Genomic DNA, 19,320 nt, shown 5'->3' on the forward strand with positions numbered 1-19,320 from the left:
GTTCATCTCCATCTGGGAAGGCACCCTGATGTCCTTGGAGGTGGGACCCAGTGTGTCTGCTTCTCAATGCTGAGTGGCCACAGCTCCTGTTACTTCAGGTGGAGCTGAGAGGTGCTGAGATCAGGCTCAGGCTGTGTGTACATAACTGAGTGCTATGGACTTCTGCAGTTCCTAAGCTGGGCACATCAACTGTATTGTTCTTTTTGCCATGCTATTAAAACCAAGCTCAGATGCAAGGCACTCTGTCTCCTAGAGCGAGGAGTTATGTTTAAGTATACCCAAACATCCTATTTAATAATGAATAGTCATTCTCTATGGTTACAGTGTGATGAGAAGGACTGAGAAGTCACCCCTCCTAGCTAAGATGTAATGTTGAATACTGATGTATTGGCCTATTCCTCCTTCTGAGTGGTTTTAGGGGCAAGGAATCCAAGAGGTTTTCTAGGATCACATGTATTATTGCCTGTTCCTGAGACATATTTGAAGGTATGTCTTGATTTCGAGGGCTGTTACTCCTAAAAAGAAAAATCCGCGTTGGTGTCCGTGTTGATTCATGTTTGCCCCATGAGACTATCTGTGATGGAGACACCATCCTTTGTCTGTGCTGCAGTTGGGACAGGTGGCCCCTTCCCATTTGAAACACACAGCTGATGTTTCCACATGCCCTAAGGAATAAGGACATTATGGAGATGGGCTTTAACTGAATTGCCTATTTGTCAAAGGCTGTTTTTTTTTCTTTAAGCAAGAGCTGTTTTCTGCTTTCCTTTTGGAAGGTGTTTTTGCAAACTGGCTTAAAAACAAAGACCCCACATGACACTGATGTAAACTTCCTCCCCTGTACTTTGACGTATTAACAATAACATAAAGGGCTGCTCAAGTGCACTTCCCATGTTTAGCCTTAAAACCTTTGTCACCAAAGTGTTTTTTTTCTCCCCCATATACTGAGTCAGTCAAACCTAATTACCCTTTAATCAGTAAAATCAACACCTGCTAACAGGGTGGGCTCTTTTAGCAAATACTGCTTAGTTTTTTCCAGACTACTGATAAATTTCCAGGGGCCCTATTACCTCTTTGTCCAGTTGATAAGGAGCTTTGACTGAAAATCTGGTAATAGGTATGGTTATCTCATGCCTGTAAGGTAATAGTGGTGAATCTTCCTCTTGGCAGAACTAAGCGAGACAGAAATTATATGTAGTTGCTTGCAGCCAAGTGTTCTGATCTTTTCTCTTTAAAAATCAGGTCAATCCTGGATACTATGGGTCAGAGAAATCTGGCATGTGGGATTAAAGCTTCAGGAGAAATAAAGAGGAGGGTGGACATAGATGTTCCTTGATCTTGCTTATGCAACCCTCCTTAAAAAGGCAAGGTGGCAGGGATGTCTGTGGAGAGCAGGAACTGGAACTCAAGCACCTGGAGCCTGCTGGACCACAGAGTACATCTGTGCTGTCAGTTGAACACATGGCCACTACCTTCCTCAAGAGCTGACTCATCTGCACGTTAGTGTAGATCCTCAGCATGCAAAGAGCAATTTGTGGGAAGGAGGATTGCTTAGGTGCATTTTAGGGCTGCACTGTCAGGGTGGATGGGCTGTGGACAGGATTCAAGCTCAAATGCAAGCCCCAGTTACACTCATCCTCAGTGTGGCTGGTGAAACCTGAGCGAGGGTGGCAGTATGGACAGAAGCAAAAGCGAAGGGAGTCAGAGGGCTTACAGTTGCTCTTGAACTGGCTTTTACCACACAGTGCAGGCCAGAATGGGTACGTGGTAGAAATGAGGAATGTGGTATTCATGGCAGTGCTCTTGAAAATGTTTTTCATGTGTACTCTGACAGCTAGTCTGATTTTAATCTGAGATCAGCTGAAACATTGTTTTTCAGCATAAGAACCTCTTTATAGAGACAGCTAAAATGCCAGCTTTGGTTTTATCTATCACCTAAGGCAGTGCTAGTTAGAGGTTAAAGCAGCTGCTATGGAAGGACACAGATTTCCTGAGTTTGAAAACTGTAGGTTACAAACTCCATGAAAATCCTTCTCTTGTTGAGCTGAATGGAGAGGAGAGGGAGATAGAGGGGAGCCTGGTTTGGATGGTTTCTGTCGGAAGGGAAGAGGATTTTGTGGGTTGAGACCAGCCCCAGTCCTGCAATGAGATCTAGGCGGGTTTGATTCCTGGGCTCGTGCAGAGTCTCCTGTATTGTAGGATCAAGGGTGGAAATATCTGAAGAAGTGTCCTATCGCTAATCTGGCAGGACATCACTTTTCCTGCTGATTTCAGCAGCAGCTACAAGCGCTAGTCATTCCAAAAATCCTTGTGAATTTAGGTGCTTTGTTTTGGGCTCCCTCCTTTGAAAACACTGCCCACTCTTCTGTCTGTCTGCAACAGAGAGGCAAGATCCCAAGTACCTACAGTAATAGCAGCTGGGCTTCTCCAAATCAGCTCCCCCAGGGCACCTGAATGCTACCCCTCTCTTAACTCCTTGCACCTGATGTGGCCTGCTGCGCTGCTGCTGGACAGCTGCACGGTGGTAGTCTGGAGCAAATTTGGTGAAGCGATGGCTTTTAGGACCCTGGGACCTCCGCCAAGGCTCAGGTAGGTCTGTCTCATTCGTCAGCCTCACTCAGTCCAGCTTCATTCACTCCCAGGGATGTGTGCGTGCGTGCGTGTGTGTGTGCGTGTGCGCGCACACCGAGTGCTTTTCCTTCCTGACTGCTCTCTGTGAGCAGCAATGGAACTAACAGTTTTCTCCGAGCAATGAAGAGGATCGGATTGGGGCAGAAACTGCGTTCCTTTTCCTCGAAAGAAAACAAGCCGTAAGGATATTTAAGGATGCATTGCCCGGATGTGTCTCCCATCTCCACCTTTCTGGTAGGACTGATGTACTTGACAGCTTTCAGCAACTTTGGTAGGACTTCTGCAGACTTCTCAGGTAGGAGTAAAGTGATGATCCTTTCATATGCTTGTCTTCTGCTTATAGATGGGAGCTGTTAATACAGCCTGTTCAAGAAGAGATCAAGGAAAGTGAATGTGAGCAGGTCTGGGATAGCAATTTTAATCCCTTTAAAATAATCTCATGAAAAGAATCTTCCATAAAGGATTTTAAGTTTCCTAGAAGACTTTCTTAATAATCCTGACCAAAGCTATTTCATCGGAGTTGGGTCTGAATAATTGGGAACAAGGAAGGGAATAATGTCAGCTTCTCTAAGTTTATAGCAGTTTTTGTGCTGTGTTTCTCTGAAGAAGTGAAGAGAGCTAGGTTAGGAGACTGGGAAGGTCCAGAATGTAAGTTAAAGCTAACATAGCAAGATCAAAGTATTTTGTAATGGGCCAGATTCCTCTGCTCTTAACACATAGCGCCTGACTATTTCAGAGTCCCCCAAGCTCAAATAAAGGACATGTTACATGCTACGAGTGAATCATATTCTGAGACTGTGCTTGCTTAAACCAGGAGAAAAAAAGTCTAATTTCGTAAGACATTATAAAATATGAAACTGAATCATAGCACTTGTTTTGAGATATGCACAGTGGTTAAATGCCCTGCACTTTGATGGTGTGAAATTCCATATAAGTTTTACAACTATAAACAGCTGTATAAGTCACTTTAAAATCAGCTTTCTGCTTTTCTTCTTTGTGGATGTATATATGGGTCAGGGCAAATACACTGCATGGCATTTTGAAGCTGAGCAAGGATGATCATTTCACTCAGAAATGCCTAGTGAGGATCTCTTTGCTTTTGGGATATCTGTTTTAATTTTGTGTCTTAGTGTGATTAGTCTGCCATAGAGTCTGGATGAGTGTTGCAAAACTCTGTAGTGTGTAAGAGCTGCCAGTTATAGTTTACTGATGAAAAAGTTTCGTTAGCAAGAGCTGAATCTCACAGGACTGTGTTTTCAACACATCCAAACACTGCTGCTTGCTTCTTCGGGGAGGGCATGTGCCTGTGTGCTGCTGAGAGATTTGTGTAGGAAAGGAGGAGCCGGTGGTGGAGGCGGGGGATACATACAGCAGCTTGAAATCTGTTACTTGATATGAATTGAAGGGGACTGACTTGCCTGTGCTTCAGTCTCCTTTGGAGGCACATCAGTCCTGGGGGCTGCCATTCAAGGCAGATCTGCCTCTGAATGGAAAGGACTGTGGTACTTCCCTGTTTATAGCGGGTTTTCATCTCATGCTTTCTTAGCAATGAGTTTCTCTCGTTGCACCTCATTGCAAGCAAGTTAATGCAGAAAGAATGCAGGGGAGTGGGCAAGTCAGGGGAAAAGCTGCAATGTGGAAAGTACTGGTCCTTCTAAAATACAGATACAGTGCATCCCAGCCAGCCCAATTGGTAAATCTTTTGCAAAAAGTGTCTCACAGCAAGGGTACTTCCACAACGTGTGAGTGCAGCACAGTCAGAGCAATGGAAGCAAATTCAATAGGCTTTGGTGATGCTGGCATGGATGGGGGTGGGCGTGGATGCTGTCAACTGAAAAAAAAAAGGGTAGGAAAGTTTCTGATAACAAAATCATATTTTCTGCAGCATTCAGCTGTACTGTCACACTTTGTGAGAAGAGGGATAGCTTAGAGTAGTTCCATGGTGAGGCTGTTCTCTGAAATACGGTCTGTGATCCTAACAGCACAGCCTTCCATGTGTTTCCATAACTATCAGAGTCTTCTGCTAGATCCAGGCTATGTTTCACAGCAGCAAGCTTGGCAGTCGTGTTGGAGTTGTACCTTGTGGAACAGGAAACATGGTTTGGGGCAGGAAAGGGCAGTACCTAGTGTATAGTGGCTCTAATACAGCTCTATAAGTTCAGGAGCTGGGCAGCCACAAGTTGAGAGAGGGTAGGAAAAGGTACAGTATTTTCTAGATCACACCTTACATTTTCCCCAAATGTTTAGCAAAGATCAATGCTAACAGCTCACCCAGCAGTGGTGGTGCAGCCCCACTGGTCTGTTTCCAGTGCTTGAGAGGCATGTGCTGTGGGCCTCTACTAAGGAGCAGTGGCCCACATAACACCTCTCGCCTGATGGAGCGACTCTTTTGTTGCTATTTTGTTGCTCCTGTATATAGATTGTCAACTGGTTTAAGGAATGGAAGCCGGGTAGCATTTTAGTGTAATTTGACCATGGTGGTCTCTAGCCATTTGTTCTAGGGGTTCTGGGTTCCTCTCTGGCATGCCTGAAATTTAGCAGGTGAATGTCTTTGGGGAACCCCTATAGCCCCACCATGTGACATCCTGCCTAGAACTGGTGCATTTGAAACATGAGTTGTCTACATCCAAAGGAGATGAATGGATTTGTGTTGATTATTGCTGCTGAGGAACGCAAGGCCCAGTATGAGAAGCTTCTGTAGCAATTTGGCTGCTGCTCATATGCTGGAGGGAGATGCCAGAACTCTTTGGGGTATAAGGGCTTTTCCAGGTGGCAAATAGCAATACTCTTCTGAGAAGGCAGCTGATGCTCTTCAGAGAGTTTTTTTTTTTTTTTTAACTTAATTCTCTAGACCTTGCTTAAAGCAACAAATCTTTACTGGCTTCTCAGCTTGTTTTGAGTCAGCACTGCTAGGAGGGTCTGCTATTAGGAATAAGTCATGGCCTTTTTGTGATGGATGAGATAGTGCTTAACTCTAGTTCTGGAAGGAGACAGACTGGGATGGTCAATCTTAAACTCTGAGTAGGTCACAAGCAGTTCTGATCTGGCTCACACACAGCTGCTACACAGTAAGATTGGCAGAAGGACTTACTGAGAGCCCTGCTGTGTAGTCCTCCTAGTACCACAGTGGAGCAGGAGGACTGACAGGGATTGTTAGCACGTCTTCCCAGTGCCCTCCTGCTGGCTGAGTCTTCGTGGTGAGTGCCTCTTGGCTGCCGCAAAATTTTTTTTATGTAGGTTGTGGGGAGGTACCCTGAAAAGGGAAGTAGAGGCAGAGAGCAGTGAGTTGAGTCACTCGCAACACAGTGAGAGGGAGCTCGTAGGAATCTGTGTGTTCTCAGCTCCTAGGCCTTTGAGTGTCTCACCACGTGGCTCCATTCCTCCTGTTCGAACAGCTCAAACACCACAACCTGAACATGATGAGTGCATGTTGTGCTGGAAACCAGTGCAATCTGAGATGTAAGAATTAAAATTCCTTTTACATGAAGTATTTGAACTATGTGAAGAGTTTTGAAGTTGTTTTCTTTAATAGTTCTTTAAACATTGATGTTTGCATCAATGGGTGTGGAGGGAAGAAGCAGGTTCTTGGGGAGAGAGTGGAGTAACCAGGCACTTTGCAACTACTTCTCCTTATGAAAGCCTGGATTTTTTCTCTGTGGCTACTTGTTGTACAGGGTCTTGGTCTAATCTAGTTCTGTCGTTTCTTGTGCTCAGGATTGTTTGAAGGCTCAGGACTCAGTGTGATAGTATGTCATGTACCTTTGTATTCAAGGAGAAACCTGAAGACTGAGAGGGGGCCTGGGATAAGAGGTTGTTTCTTCAAGTCTCTGTGCTTCGACTGTAAAACACTTAATCCTAATCTTAATCCCAACAATGAGCCATCTGAAATCCCTGCTGTCTGATAAAACTTTAATTTTGGTTTAGCTCTTCTGTCTTTGTGGTGGGTGTCCAAGATAAAGCAATGGTTTACCCTACCAGAAGACCTCTTGTTATAAACTCTAGGCCTTGGGATGCAGTAATCCATGTACAAAGCATAAAGCATGCTCCCTGGAGCTACTGAGTTGATGAAAACAGGACCAAAGTTAGTCTTTGGTTCTGACCAAAGAATTGGCCTAGTCAACAGCTATTGCTCGTGCTCTGTATGCCACCTCTAGTTCCAGCCATGGGTTACTTTTACAGATTCACAGAATAGTTGAGGTTGAAAGAGACCTCTGGAGATCATCTAGGCCAACCCCCTCCTTAAAGCAGGGTCAGCTAGAGCAGGTTGCTCAGGGCTGTGTGGGTGTTGAATATTTGCAAAGGTGGAGATTCCACAGCCTGCCTGGGCAACCGTTCCAGTTCTTGACTGCCCTCATAGTAAATAAAAAAAAAAATTATGTTTAAATGTAATTTCCTGTATTTCAGTTTGTGCCCATTGCCTCTTGTCCATTAACTAGGCATCACTGAGAAGAGTCTGGCTTCATCTTCTTTACTCCCTTCATCAGATATTTATACACATTGATAAGATCCTCCTGAGCCTTCTCTTGAGGCTGAACAGTCCCAGCTCTCTCAGCTTTTCTCCATTCCCTAAATGATCTTTGTGGTCTTTCTCTGGACTTACTTCAGTAAATCCCTACCTTTCTTATACTGGAAAGCCCAGCGGTGGACACAGGACTCTAGACGTAGCCTCACCAGGGCTGAGTAGAGGGAGAGGATCACCTCCCTTGACCTTCTGGCAAAACTTTTTCTGATGCAGCCTGGAATGCTGTCAGTCTCCTTTTCTGCTGCATTGCTGGTTCATGGTCAACTTGTTGCCCACCAGGTCCTTCTCTGCAGAGCTTCTCTCCAGCCAGTCAGTCTCCAACCTGTCCTAGTGCGAGGGGTTATTCCTTTTCAGGGGCAGGATTTTGCATTTCCCTATGCTGAATTTCTTAAGATTGCTTTTGGCCCATTTCTCTAGCCTGTCAAGGTCCCTCTGAATTGCAGCTCAACAATCTGGTGCGTCATCCATTTCTCCAAATTTTCTGTATTCTGGAGCTAAATCAGGCTGTGCAATCATAGTCAAATTGAGCTCTGCTCATGGCTGGCCAAGGTGACCGTTTCATTTCCAGTTCCATATCTGCAGGGTTTATATGATTATGATGCTGTGACTGCTCTGATTTTATTCCCTCCTCAAAAAATTTCCCATTCGTTAGCCGGTTTCAGACATATGGGACAGAATAGTAGTAGCATCTGATCTACTCAATTGCCACTAGTCTCATGTTAGTAGAGAGAGATCCTTTCACTGAAGCAACAGTGCAGAAAAGACTATGCTGTGAACTCTTCAGACAACAGAGAATCCACTGCAGGGAAGCCTTGCAAAAAAAAAAAAAAAAAAAAAAAAAAGAAAGAAAGAAAAAAAAAAAAAAAGAAAAGAAAAAAAAAGAGAAAAAAGGTTTCCAAGTATGGAAGAAGCTTTTATTGGTGCTTACACCTTATCTGGCACGGGAGAATCTAGCTGTAGGACACAAAGCTGTAAGAAAGAGAATCCCAGTAGTGCTGCTCCCTCTGGACCTACTTTGATACTTATGTTCTTCCTATTATTTTTGGCACAAACTGGATCTGAGCAGCACTTTGCTTAAGGGAGCCTGATCTGGCATCAAGCCAAGCAAATACTGATGTATCCCTTGCAGGCCCTGCAGGTGAGCCTTGGGTAGCTTTCCAGAGCTCTCCCTGGAGGGCTCTTCCTTACTTTGAAGGCACAGAGATCCTTTTTGTTCAAGAATGGCAAGTTTCAAGTGAAAGCTGCTTTTGCCACCTCCCTGCTAATTGACTCAGTGTGTTTGTTTGAGCTGATGAAGGCTGCAGTTGGGAGGGCAAAGGCTCTTCTTTCTCCCTGATTGCATTTAATCAGCCTATAATAAAGGCAATTTGTTTGACAAGTCCATTCACCAAATTATCACCAAGATCTACATGCTAACAGCTTCTGAATGGCTTTAGTCAGACTTCGATTGGCTGTTTTGGAGTGCTAAATGGGTCCATGGTGTCGAGGGGGGGGTCCAGGGTTTCCATGTGTTGAAAGATGTGGGCTGCAGAAAGGGGGATTTTCAAGAGAAGGGCAGACATGGTTTCTTTTCCAGTGCAGTAGTGTAATTTTTTTGCCTGCAAAAAAATGTGTACTTTTGCCTGCAAAGAGCAAACAGCCATCTTTTAGACCTCATTTAAAGACTGGGGCAAACCCAAGTCACCTCCATACCTTCTCTTGGTGAAGGGCTCTGAAAGATGAGGTTGGATGGATCTCAGGCTGCTACTTGAAGAGGTTATTGCACCAGACTGTATTTTCCTTGTCAGGCAGAGGTTATATGTATCAACACATCCATCATAGCTGTATGAGCTGCAGGTCTCAGTCTGGCTTGTTGAAGGAGGTCTGTGTTGGGTGTTGTTGATATACTTCTGGAGTTGTATCAGAAAGGTCCACTGAGCTGAAGAAGGATGGCTGGGTCTGTCAGGTGAAGCTGAGTGGTTTTCTCGTGGAGAAGCTGTTGGTAAAAGTCACCATGGTTTTGTGTCCTCTGTCTCTGTTAGTCAATGGGCAGCAGTTTAAAGCCCTTAGGGAGACGAGTAGTGTTGGAGGAGGATGTCAGTTGATGGCAGGAGGGTGCCAGTTCTGCTGCTGCACTTGGGAGAAGAACTGAAGCGGAGAAACTGGGAATGATTCAGTGCCTTAGAGATTTGTTCTGGTTTGTCAGCAAGGGTGAAGCTTTGCAAACACCAATATTAAAGAAAGATGCAAATGTGTCTGTGGTCTTGCCCTGAGACCTGCTCTAGAAAGCATCATGAATTTCCCAAGGGTTATGATAATGTTATGAGGGAGAATTCAGTGTTTGCTGACTCTTAAAATGTTCAGTATTTACTTTTACCCACAGCTAAGGGGACTGAACTGAGTCTCAGGAAGAGAAAAACATGTTTCTGATTCCATATATTGGTAGTCTTGTGCTGTGACAAGAGCAGTGCTGTTGTTACTGCTGGGCAAAGCACCTGCAGGTCTGTATTTGGGATGCCAGGAAAGGAGGCACCAAGAGGAAGGGAAGGATGGGGTTGCTCAGGGTGCTGGGTGTCTTACGATACCTCTGTGTGATCCTCCCTGTATGCACTGGCTTTGAGCTTTGTGCTGCACTTGAGAGCTATGCATACGTGTCTGGCTCATGCTGTGCCAAAATCCACAGGAGACGATAGGGTCTTAAAAACTCCCAAACTCTGGGCAGCATTTGGATGTGATTTTTAAGGAGGAGGAGGGATCCTTGGATCCCCAAGGGACTCAACACGTGTGTGATGGCCAGCAGGTTTAAATAGTGTATATACTAAAGATTGTGCCCAGAAACTTACCCATGGATGGAGACTTCTGTTGGTACCAGGAACATTTTATTTATTTAGTAACAAAATAATCTTTATTAATTAATTTTATTAATTATTAAAAAAAATCACTTTGGTAATTTTAATTTCATGCTTTAAAATATTTTGAGTTATCAGTTCACAGTTGATTCTGCTTCACACCCTATCTATTCTGGGAAAATGTCCTTGCAGCATTCTTCCTATGTCTGTGTGTTGTGTTAGGGATACAAATGCCACAGAGTTAGTGAAAGAAGTTGTCCATGTCCTCAGACAAAACTTGTTCCCTAATTTAACTCTCTGTGAAATCAGATTTTTATAAAATGCAAATAGTTTGATGAATTAAAAAAAAGGTGGGACTTAAGTGATAAATGTATCCTTTCTAAGCTGTGATTCTTAAATGCTAAAATCATAATTCAAGATGGGGGAGGAATTAATTCTCTGCATGGGAAAGCCCCCCATATGTTTACACTTTGCACTTTTGTTGATCCTAGGTGATGCTTATTTAAACATGGCCTGATCTCCCTGACGCTCTAGGTGTTCAGAACTGAAAATGGAGCCGTGCTGCATTTAGGTGGTTAGGCAGTGATTTAGGTGGCCGACATCGTGTTTACCTGGCTGCTTTATTTGAGGTTGGCTGCTCGCCCTTGGCGTGTTTGTGCCTGTGTAGACCAAGTTTTCCGCGTTCTCTTCCAAGATGGCAATCCCAGTCCCTGTGCAATCTTACTTGAAGAAACTGCCTCTGCTTTTTTTTTTTGTGTGTGTGCTCTTGCCATTCCTCTTTTTTTTTAGATAACCAAGACTTTTCCAGATTCAGTCTGTTTCTGTCCCTTGAAAGTTGTGTGGCTGCCTGTAAGAACAGACCCCATGCTATGCTCGGAGCAGTTCAGAGGATTTTTAGTCGGGTTGTCTTGATGCAATCCTACAGCGTTCCTTGTGTCCTTGCCAGTGCTGTGCCTCACTAATGAGGGACTGCCATTGTCTGGGATTTCTGTGCTCTTTCCAAGAGACAGGCAGGGCCAAATCCTGCCCAGCTGTGAGGCAGCTTTGCTGACTTGCCAAGGCTTTGCAGGATGCAGATAAGCACAGAACTTGATCCCACCTCATCTTGATAATTAGATTTGATACAGAAGTAATAATTTTGAACATTTATAAGAGAACAGCTTGAATTACCCATTATTATTATTATTATTATTAATTACTTAGATGCTCTTTTTGCCTGGGGAAAGATGGTGAGTTGTGTGACTCTCAGGCTGGGTTTGGGTTGACCCAACTGTGTCTATCTCAGCTCCCTAGCTGAGGATGTAAGCTCATTCGTAGTAATTAAAGTATGTCTGTCTGCTTTTTCGGGGATGCTTAATGCTTGGCTGCCTGGAACCCATGCACGTCCTTTCATGTTGGAGATGGTTTGGGAGCTCTGAGTCATGCCATAAACCAGAATGTACCTGGGGCACTTCAGATGTACCTTGTGCCCTTAAAGAGAAGTGGGAGAGAAGCTATGTTGTCAGTATCGATGGGGCTCCTTTGGATGCAAAGTATTGCTGTACAGCATTCACTCCTGTCTCCAGCTGGACCCTTGCATAGCAAGCCCTCTGAGTAGTGAAGCTTCAGAAGCATGCCTGAAATAGCAGATGGCTCTAGCATACAGCAGAAGAGTTTGGAGTACATAAGACACAGCAACGGCCGTGTACGCAAAATGGAGCTGCTATTTGAAAATCTTCCATGCTGTGCTGTGAGTTGTGAGGTGAAGGGGAGAGGAGACAGGGATCAGTCTCTCTTGCAAACCCTTTTTCCTTGTGGCTGCTCTGCACCCCACATTCCCAACTCAGGCTGAATCAGTTTAAAAGGGCAGTGGCAAATAATGCTGGCTGAGGGTGTACAATGCCGTAGTCTTAGATCTCTGCTCGCACTGACCTTGCTGCTGACCATGCTTGAATGTTTAAAGCCAAAAGTGATGGGGAAGATGCTAGAGAAGTGTTGGATGGTGGTAGTAGGTGGCCAGGTAGGACAGAGGCTGGCACCAAAGTGCTCTCTGAAGAAGCTCTCAGTGCTGTAGATGCGTAGTCTAGACACTTTAGTTGTGGTGGCAAGGGAGATCACATCCACCTGCTGGAAAGGTATTCCAGATCACTTACAACAGAGAAAAAAAAGCGTGACCAAGATTCCCTTTCTTAAACTGCAGTAAGCGGAGAAAGCTCATAAACCCAGAGACACTTGCCAGCAGAGACACTTTTCCTGCAGCCCATAAAAATGCCAGGAACGCAAGAGTGCGGGAATGGTCTGTCTTCAGATGAGATGAGATGACAAGAGACCAGGTACTCGATGGTGCTCCTTATCCAAAAGGAGCTGTTCAGACAACCTACTCGAGGCCTCCTATGCTGTTGCGTTGCTTTATTTTGATCCACTATCAGATTGTTCCTGCCTGTGGTTTTACTGCTATAATATTATCCACTGTGTTAGCCTCAAGGGTTTAAAATGGGCTTTCACTCCAACAGGTAACGTAAAGACACAACAGTGGAGGGATTTTCTGCTCATTTTTCCTCGGGGATTTTGGTATGACACTGCGGGCCTCAGCGACCTGCTATCTGTGCCTGGGACCTGTGGGCTGCAATCACATTATTGCTTGCTCTCCTGTGCTAATATTGAAGTTGCTCTACGGCAGAGGCTATTCCCGGCATTTCCTTCCTGTGCTTGCTGTATTTTGCAAAAGCTTTGGCCTCACACGTTTTTTCCCTTGATGTTGTGCTGGGCCCAGAGCGCAGGCGTTCGGTGCAGTTAGGCCAACGGGCAGTAACCTGAGCTGCTGTAGCTGGATTATGCTCGATTTTGGGCCCTCGTCTTTAGAAACTCTCTTACCTCTGTGGTCTGTGTAGGGGCTGTGAGTGCAATGCTGCTGTGGCCCTGGAGATATCAGCAGGATGCTATGGGACAAAACTCTGCATTTTGCTTTTGAAAAAGTTTAGCTTTTGTGTGGAACTTCCTGCACAAAGAACAGCACAAAAGTTGCAAATCAAGCATTGGGAAATTAAGAAATAAGGTAGTTTGAGCATCTTGAATCAAGCCGTTTGGGCACTGATATTATGAGTTACTCTTTAACGAGCGCATACTACTTTCTGTCCCCCTCGCACCCCTCTTGGGACTCCTGTGTTGTCCAGTGCACTGGACAGCTGCCTCACGCACGATCATTTGTTTTATCTTCCTGGTTCAGGATGGCCCTAGGGCCTTTTTTTGCGCTGTGTTATTTAAACCCTAGTCTGCTTGTTGCGAGTGCCTTACACACAGGACTGTATCTACCTGCCCAGCCCTCCTGGAAGAGAGGTTTTCTGCAGTGCACAGATGATGCTCGTCTCTCTGGCTAAGAGCCTCAAGAGCTCTCACTAACTGCTCAATCTGAGGCACTAGGGACCTGATAAAATTTTCAGAGGCTGTTCACCATTTAACTACCTTCTCCATCAGCAACCAAAGCCCTTACCCACTTTCTTGAGCTATAACAGGCAGGGAAAAAAAATGTGGCATGCAAGTGCAAAGGGGCTGCACAAGTTAATTTGAGCATCACAGTTGGAAAGTCAAATTCACATAACTGTGGGAAAGGAAAAGTTATACCTATGTTTTATATGTAATATCAGTTAGAGGTAGATACCGTAGCAAGCTTTCCGTTGTTGGCAGATATGCTCTGAACTCATAAAGCACAGTTGTAAGAAGGGTCGAATTGTGCGTAGCTTTTTTAGAGCAGTTGTGCTTTGAAGGTTACTATATTTGGGATGAGATAAGAGTACTTAAAGCTAGGTTACAAATTTGGGGCCAGTCCTTGAAATGCATGCCAAGAGATCCTTGTAAATGGATTTTGAAGACACTTCCTCTCAAAAGTTTTTTTTGTTACAGTCTCATTATAAGAAGGAAAAAACATAAACACGTCTTTGAAAAGGCACAAAAAGATCTACTTTTGTAAGTAGTATCACTAAAAATAGAGCCATTGGGATTTGCCCAATTTAATTTCTCTCCTGATTTTTATGTGTAACCCCTGGGAAGCTGAGGTTATTGATCTGAGTTTTTCCAAAGCATGTTGGTCTCTTTGTGTATCTTTTGTACAGGAGCCGCTTCTGTTGTTAACGCTGTTTGCTTCCCGGTTTATGTGCTCGAGCCGAATTCCAGCTCGGGGTGGTTAAAGCTTTATAAAAGTGAGCTGAGCAGGGAAGCGACTCCACAGCTGATGGTGAAGCGCGCACATCTGTGACCCACGCTGTGCTCGCATGTTTAGTTTATTGTTAGCCTCACAATAAAGGACAGCACTGGTTTTTGTTCTGCTAAACAACTTTGATGGAATGAATTGTATAGAAAAAAGAACAGACGAAGGCGGGCTGTTATTTGCCAAAATGCTCTTTGTTTTAGCTGTGTTGTGTGGGATGCAGAGCTCCCAGGAGAGGACAGTCTCTTTTCCATGACAGCCAAGAAGACTTGCTACGTTGAATGGGGAGGTAGAGACAGAGGTGCTGGAAGAAGAGGTGAACAACTTCTGCAGCTCCTCTGCCCTTTTGGTTTGCTTGCTCTAACGGGCAGCCCTAGGCTTTCTCTTGGGCCACATCGCAGGAGTAGTGGCTCTGCTACACCAGTGAGATGCACAGTAAATGTGGCTAGGACTGGTTAGTTTGGTTTGGCTCAAAGTTAGCATGCGCAGATAGTAGTTAGTGCTTTTATGGCAGTGTGATAATCATCCGTCTAGCTGATGGCTGGAGTGTAAAAGTCTCCAAGAGCTGTAAGAAGCTGAATGCTTAATATTAAGCATTTTGCTGGATGAGAGAAAATCACTTTCTCTCTCTCTCTCTCTCTCTCTCTCTTTTTTTTTTTTTTTTTTTTTTTAACTCTGCCCATATAATTGGGGAGCACGGGGTTCAAGTTCAAACTGATAATCTTATTTTGCTTGCCTAAGCTGCATGACAATAGTCCCCTCGGCAAATTGAGCCATCAGCATCCTTTCGCTGTAATGGGAACCAATCTCATTAGAAACTGAGCTGGATTAGTGAAGAGTCCAATCTACCATACAGATACGCGTTCTGACCCCAGCAGGCCTTAAATGCCTTTTGTTCACTTCAGCCTCTCCTGCATTTTCCCATCGCCTGTACATCAGTGTGGTGGAGCTGATGGTGATCGTTTCTGCTCAAGGAAAGCCTGCTGGGGGAAGGAAAGTAAGTCAGTTGGGCAGTGTGGTATCTCAATATGTCTTGTACGTGATATGATTTAAATAAAGTGAGACATTGAAAAATCACTTGATTTAAGTCATAGGGAGTACAAGACTGATTAAGGTACCCATTTCAGCACACTGGAGATTAAGAGCCTCTCTTCTGTGGTTTGACCTGTGAGACAGAAGCAGAGCCTCTTCTGCCTCTTGGTTTGACCTGTGAGACAGAAGCAGAGCATCTTCTGCCTCTTGGCATTGTCCTCTTCTACAGATTAAAAAAAGAAAATCTAGATGTATTTATACCAGCCTAACTAATATCTAGACATGGGGAGCTAATTACTTTTATTGGGGAAAAGAAAGACAAACCTTTTCACTGAAACCCTGTATTGGTTCCCTCTGTCCTTCTCAGCGATGGCTGTTGGCTCTTGCTGTGCATTGACCATCTAAGTTGCTTTATGAGACAGCCAGGGCCAAGAGCCTTATGCTGGCTCTGCATGCACCAGTGCCAGTGTGGGAGTAGCGCAGCCTGGCCTGTGGTGGGCTCTCAGGAGATGTAGTGCCGAGCTGTGCTGATGTTGCTGCTGGAGATTCTCGGTGCATGCTTGTGTTGGCCCTCACTGGGTGCTAGTGTTGTGAATGCTGCTGTTGCCTGATGTTTGCTTGGCTTTGGGGACCCAGTTTTTATTTTCATATATGTAAAATGCATATTCTCTCTCTCTCTCTCTTCCCCCATGTGTGTATATAAATATATATATATCCCCCATATATAAATAAATATATTAAAAAATATATATTTTCCTCTTTCTATATTCGCTGCAATTTTTCCTCTTTCTGAGATCGCTCAGCTCTGGGGAGTTAGAGAAACAGCCCTGGCTGGTTCCAGCTGCTCCCATGAGATGAAACCATGCTAAGAATGCATGGAGAAGAGATTTACACAGCTTCCTGGGTTAAGAGCCGTTTTCTGGTCCTTAGCAGAGTTGCAAAGGGAGAAGGGATTTCCCTGCGTCTGGGGTACACATTTCTCTGACTTGGGGATATCACTTAGAGGTTGACTGCTGGCTGGAAGTCCATGCCTGAAGCAATCCAGGAGGGAGAGCGGATTGCAGACAGTGCTGGGAAGTGGCAACAGTGAAAGAATGAGGCTGGCAGTTGAGAGAGTCGCCTGTCAGGTCTGTGTTTTATCTGTGCTACTACCGCTACAGTTATTGTAATAATTTGTTGCTATTGATTAGCCTAAAGGCTAATGCTTAAGTTGTTTGAGGAGTCCTGACTTTGGTGGGTAATTTCATTTAAAGCAGTGTGGCAATTCACATGAGGGGAAGTTGGTTTCTCTTTATGTCCCCTCCTGATAGACATGAAGTTTTTTTTTTTTTTTTTTTTTTTTTTTTTTAAACCCTTGTTCTTGCTAATGATATTTATTTAATCAGGATAATTAACACTGCTAAGCTATAGCATCTCTCTCATCAGCCAGGCTGTAAATAGGAATTTTATGTAGCTGAAGAAACGGATCTGTGTTCTGTTCTTATTACATTTCTGGATAAGTTTTAAGATATCTCAGGAAGATCAGCACAGTGAAACGCCCTTTGACAATAGCAATCTCTTTTCTTCATGGTGCAGTCAGAACAAACATTCAGACCCTTTCCTTCTGGGATTGCTCATTTCCTCTCTCTCCTAAAATAAAAACAATACTTCCCCCAAACCACAACCTCTGCAGTGCAGTGATGGACCCAGCCTCTTTCACCACGTCCCTCAGGCTTTGCACGGAACATTGTTTTCTCTTCTTCCTCCTCTAAGTTGCAACAGAGAGAAAGCAACAAAGAAACCCTTCTCATAGGCTGTTTTAGTGCTGTCAAAAATAATAACTAATGCTTACCCTGAATTTCGCTCAGTGTTTTTTCTTTCTTTCTTTCTTTTTTTTCTTCCAAAGGCTTCCATCCTTTATACTCATGGGAGAATGAGGTGCCTGGAAAAGAAATCACATTCAGTAAAACAAACTATCATCAAGCAAACTGGAGGTACAGCCCTTGGGTCCTCTCAAGCCTGGGGCAATAGCCCCAGGTCTGCTTCAGCTATGAGGGGAGCATGTGGTTGAAGAAACTGTTACGGACCTCCTGCGTGTGCCCAGCTGCCCTACTGACCCCGACTAGGATGACTTCAAATAGTTTTGGGGCTGGGAGCTTGTACTTCCCCCTTAGTAACATTGCCTGTCTAAAGACTTTCTGATGTAGAAAGGTGAAGCAAAACATGCTTGATAGCACAAATCTTTCCCCCTCCTTGTAGATAGTGAATACTGGAGTCATTAGTAAGAGAATAAAATATCTGGAGGTGCCACCTGGTACATCTGAACCTGCACATTTCCCTCGTGAGGGAGCTTCAGAGCAGTGTAAAATAACACATGCTTTTGTCTGGGAAAGGCTGTGGATGAGGCTTGTGCCGTGTTCAGATGTCCTCCCCCTGTGGCTGGAGTGGGAGGGGGCAGGCACAGATGATGTGAGGCAGTTTGCCAGGCAAGGGCAACTTGGTCACCTAGGATGGTGTGCCCTAAACTGAAACTGGGTAGATTTTTAATAGCAGAGTTATAGTCTATTACTTTCAAGAGTGTTTTTACCTGATCCTGTTTGTGACTAGTTGGATAAAGTTACTCCTGGAAAGGAAGCCTTCATTTACACTTCTGTTCTCAAACATTGCGATAACCTCAAGGAGCATCCAGAGGTTTTACCCACATCTGCAAAGCTTGCCAGCAGATCTTTTTGCTAAAACACTGCTTCAGCAAGTTGCTAGCCTGTCAGGCATATGGTGGCTGCTATCCTGTGCCAGGCAGCAGACCCGGAGAGGGGCGAAGTTCCAGCTGGGACTGATGGGAGTGTTTTCTTTCAGCCTGGCTTGACAACATAGGGATTTGAGATGACCCCCTCCACTGTCCCTGTACCTCCCCTGCAGAGATGGTAGAGAATGAAACACTTCCAGCCCTTCCTTTACCCCTGGGGTGGTGTCCAGCTCTGTCCCCTCTGCTCCCTAGGCAAGTATTTGCTTGGTCCAAATTTTACACATTGCCTTACAAAGGGGCAAATCAGTCCAGTGCATCTTGAGCATAAGTGACTTCAGAATTGGCTTTAACCTCAGACCTGTCCCTCTGTGAAAGAGTCTTCTGTTCATTTGAAAACCACTCTTTTGCTTTGGGGTTAGTGAGGGCTGCAGGTTGCTGTTAGCAGTGTGTTGGATGTTCCACAAGTATCCATGCCTGTTGGATGCCAGATTGCATTTTAAAGTCTCTCTCAGCCTTGTCGTTGTTGGAAATAGTACAAGGGTGCAGCTCTAGAGCGTATGGACACTGGGTGTGCTCGCCCAAGGGACCCAAGCTAGAAAATGGTGGAGGGAGATGGAGGCTGGTTAGATGTTTGACCCCTTGTTTCAGGGCCTTTCTAGCCCATGTCCTAGTGTACTTTTCTGGAGGAGGTGAGAGCTGCCTCCACCCCAACTCTGTGCTGTTGGTTTAATGGCAGTGCTGGCAGATGTGGAGGGAGCCTGCTTCTTTTCCCTGAACACTTGGCCTGGTGGTGTTGGGGCGAGAGTGAGGTCAAAACCCTTTTCTGCTCTTGAAGGAATGACTATCAAGGGACAATAACTTTCCATTTAGGGCTTTCATTTCCATTGGTGACAATGAGCCTGATTTGCATTGTAGAGAAGCTATCATATTAATGGGGCCTGGCTCATGTGATAGCAAAGCTCAGCTGTGCTCCAGCCCCCATGGGATATGCAGTGAGAAGAGGGTCAGGAGCTTTCTGAGACATTAGGAATGTGGAAAGCACACTTTTCACAAAAGAAATGTTCAGGGGGAAAGGCAGGGAAATACCCCTCTGATGGTATATTTAGAAAGATATAGAGCATGCAGGACATCAGTGGATACAAGCGGAAAGTTATTCTCCTGGGTCATCATCTGTCTAAGTCTTGCCTGGCGCCATCTGGGGAGCATCCAACCCTCCTGATGCCCAGCCAGCATGAAGCTTTGAAGGCTTCTGTACATTTTGAATGATCTGGTGTGGGCCATTTGTTTCTCACTCTAATGGCTTGTTCATGCTAGTGTTTCAGTGATAAATCAGTGTTGGTGTTTCTAATGATGCATTTTAGGACTACTCTGGAAGTTTTAAAATCTACTGCAGTAAGATAAG

The 19,320-nt window shown here is 44.7% G+C and overlaps 1 protein-coding gene across 2 annotated transcripts in view; it reads left to right on the forward strand.

The window, feature by feature from the left end:
• Positions 1 to 2,740: 2,740 nt before the first annotated feature.
• Positions 2,741 to 19,320, forward strand: part of EVA1A (eva-1 homolog A, regulator of programmed cell death) — a 215,849-nt gene continuing 199,269 nt past the window's right edge. For both annotated transcript variants that reach the window (XM_062573205.1, XM_062573206.1), the window contains exon 1: positions 2,741 to 2,923. In XM_062573205.1, the coding sequence (XP_062429189.1) occupies positions 2,824 to 2,923 (100 nt within the window). In that variant the 5' untranslated portion in view covers positions 2,741 to 2,823. The remainder of the gene's footprint in view (positions 2,924 to 19,320) is intronic.

This window comes from Rhea pennata, chromosome 3 (genome assembly GCF_028389875.1).
Source record: "Rhea pennata isolate bPtePen1 chromosome 3, bPtePen1.pri, whole genome shotgun sequence".
Classification (NCBI taxonomy): domain Eukaryota; kingdom Metazoa; phylum Chordata; class Aves; order Rheiformes; family Rheidae; genus Rhea; species Rhea pennata.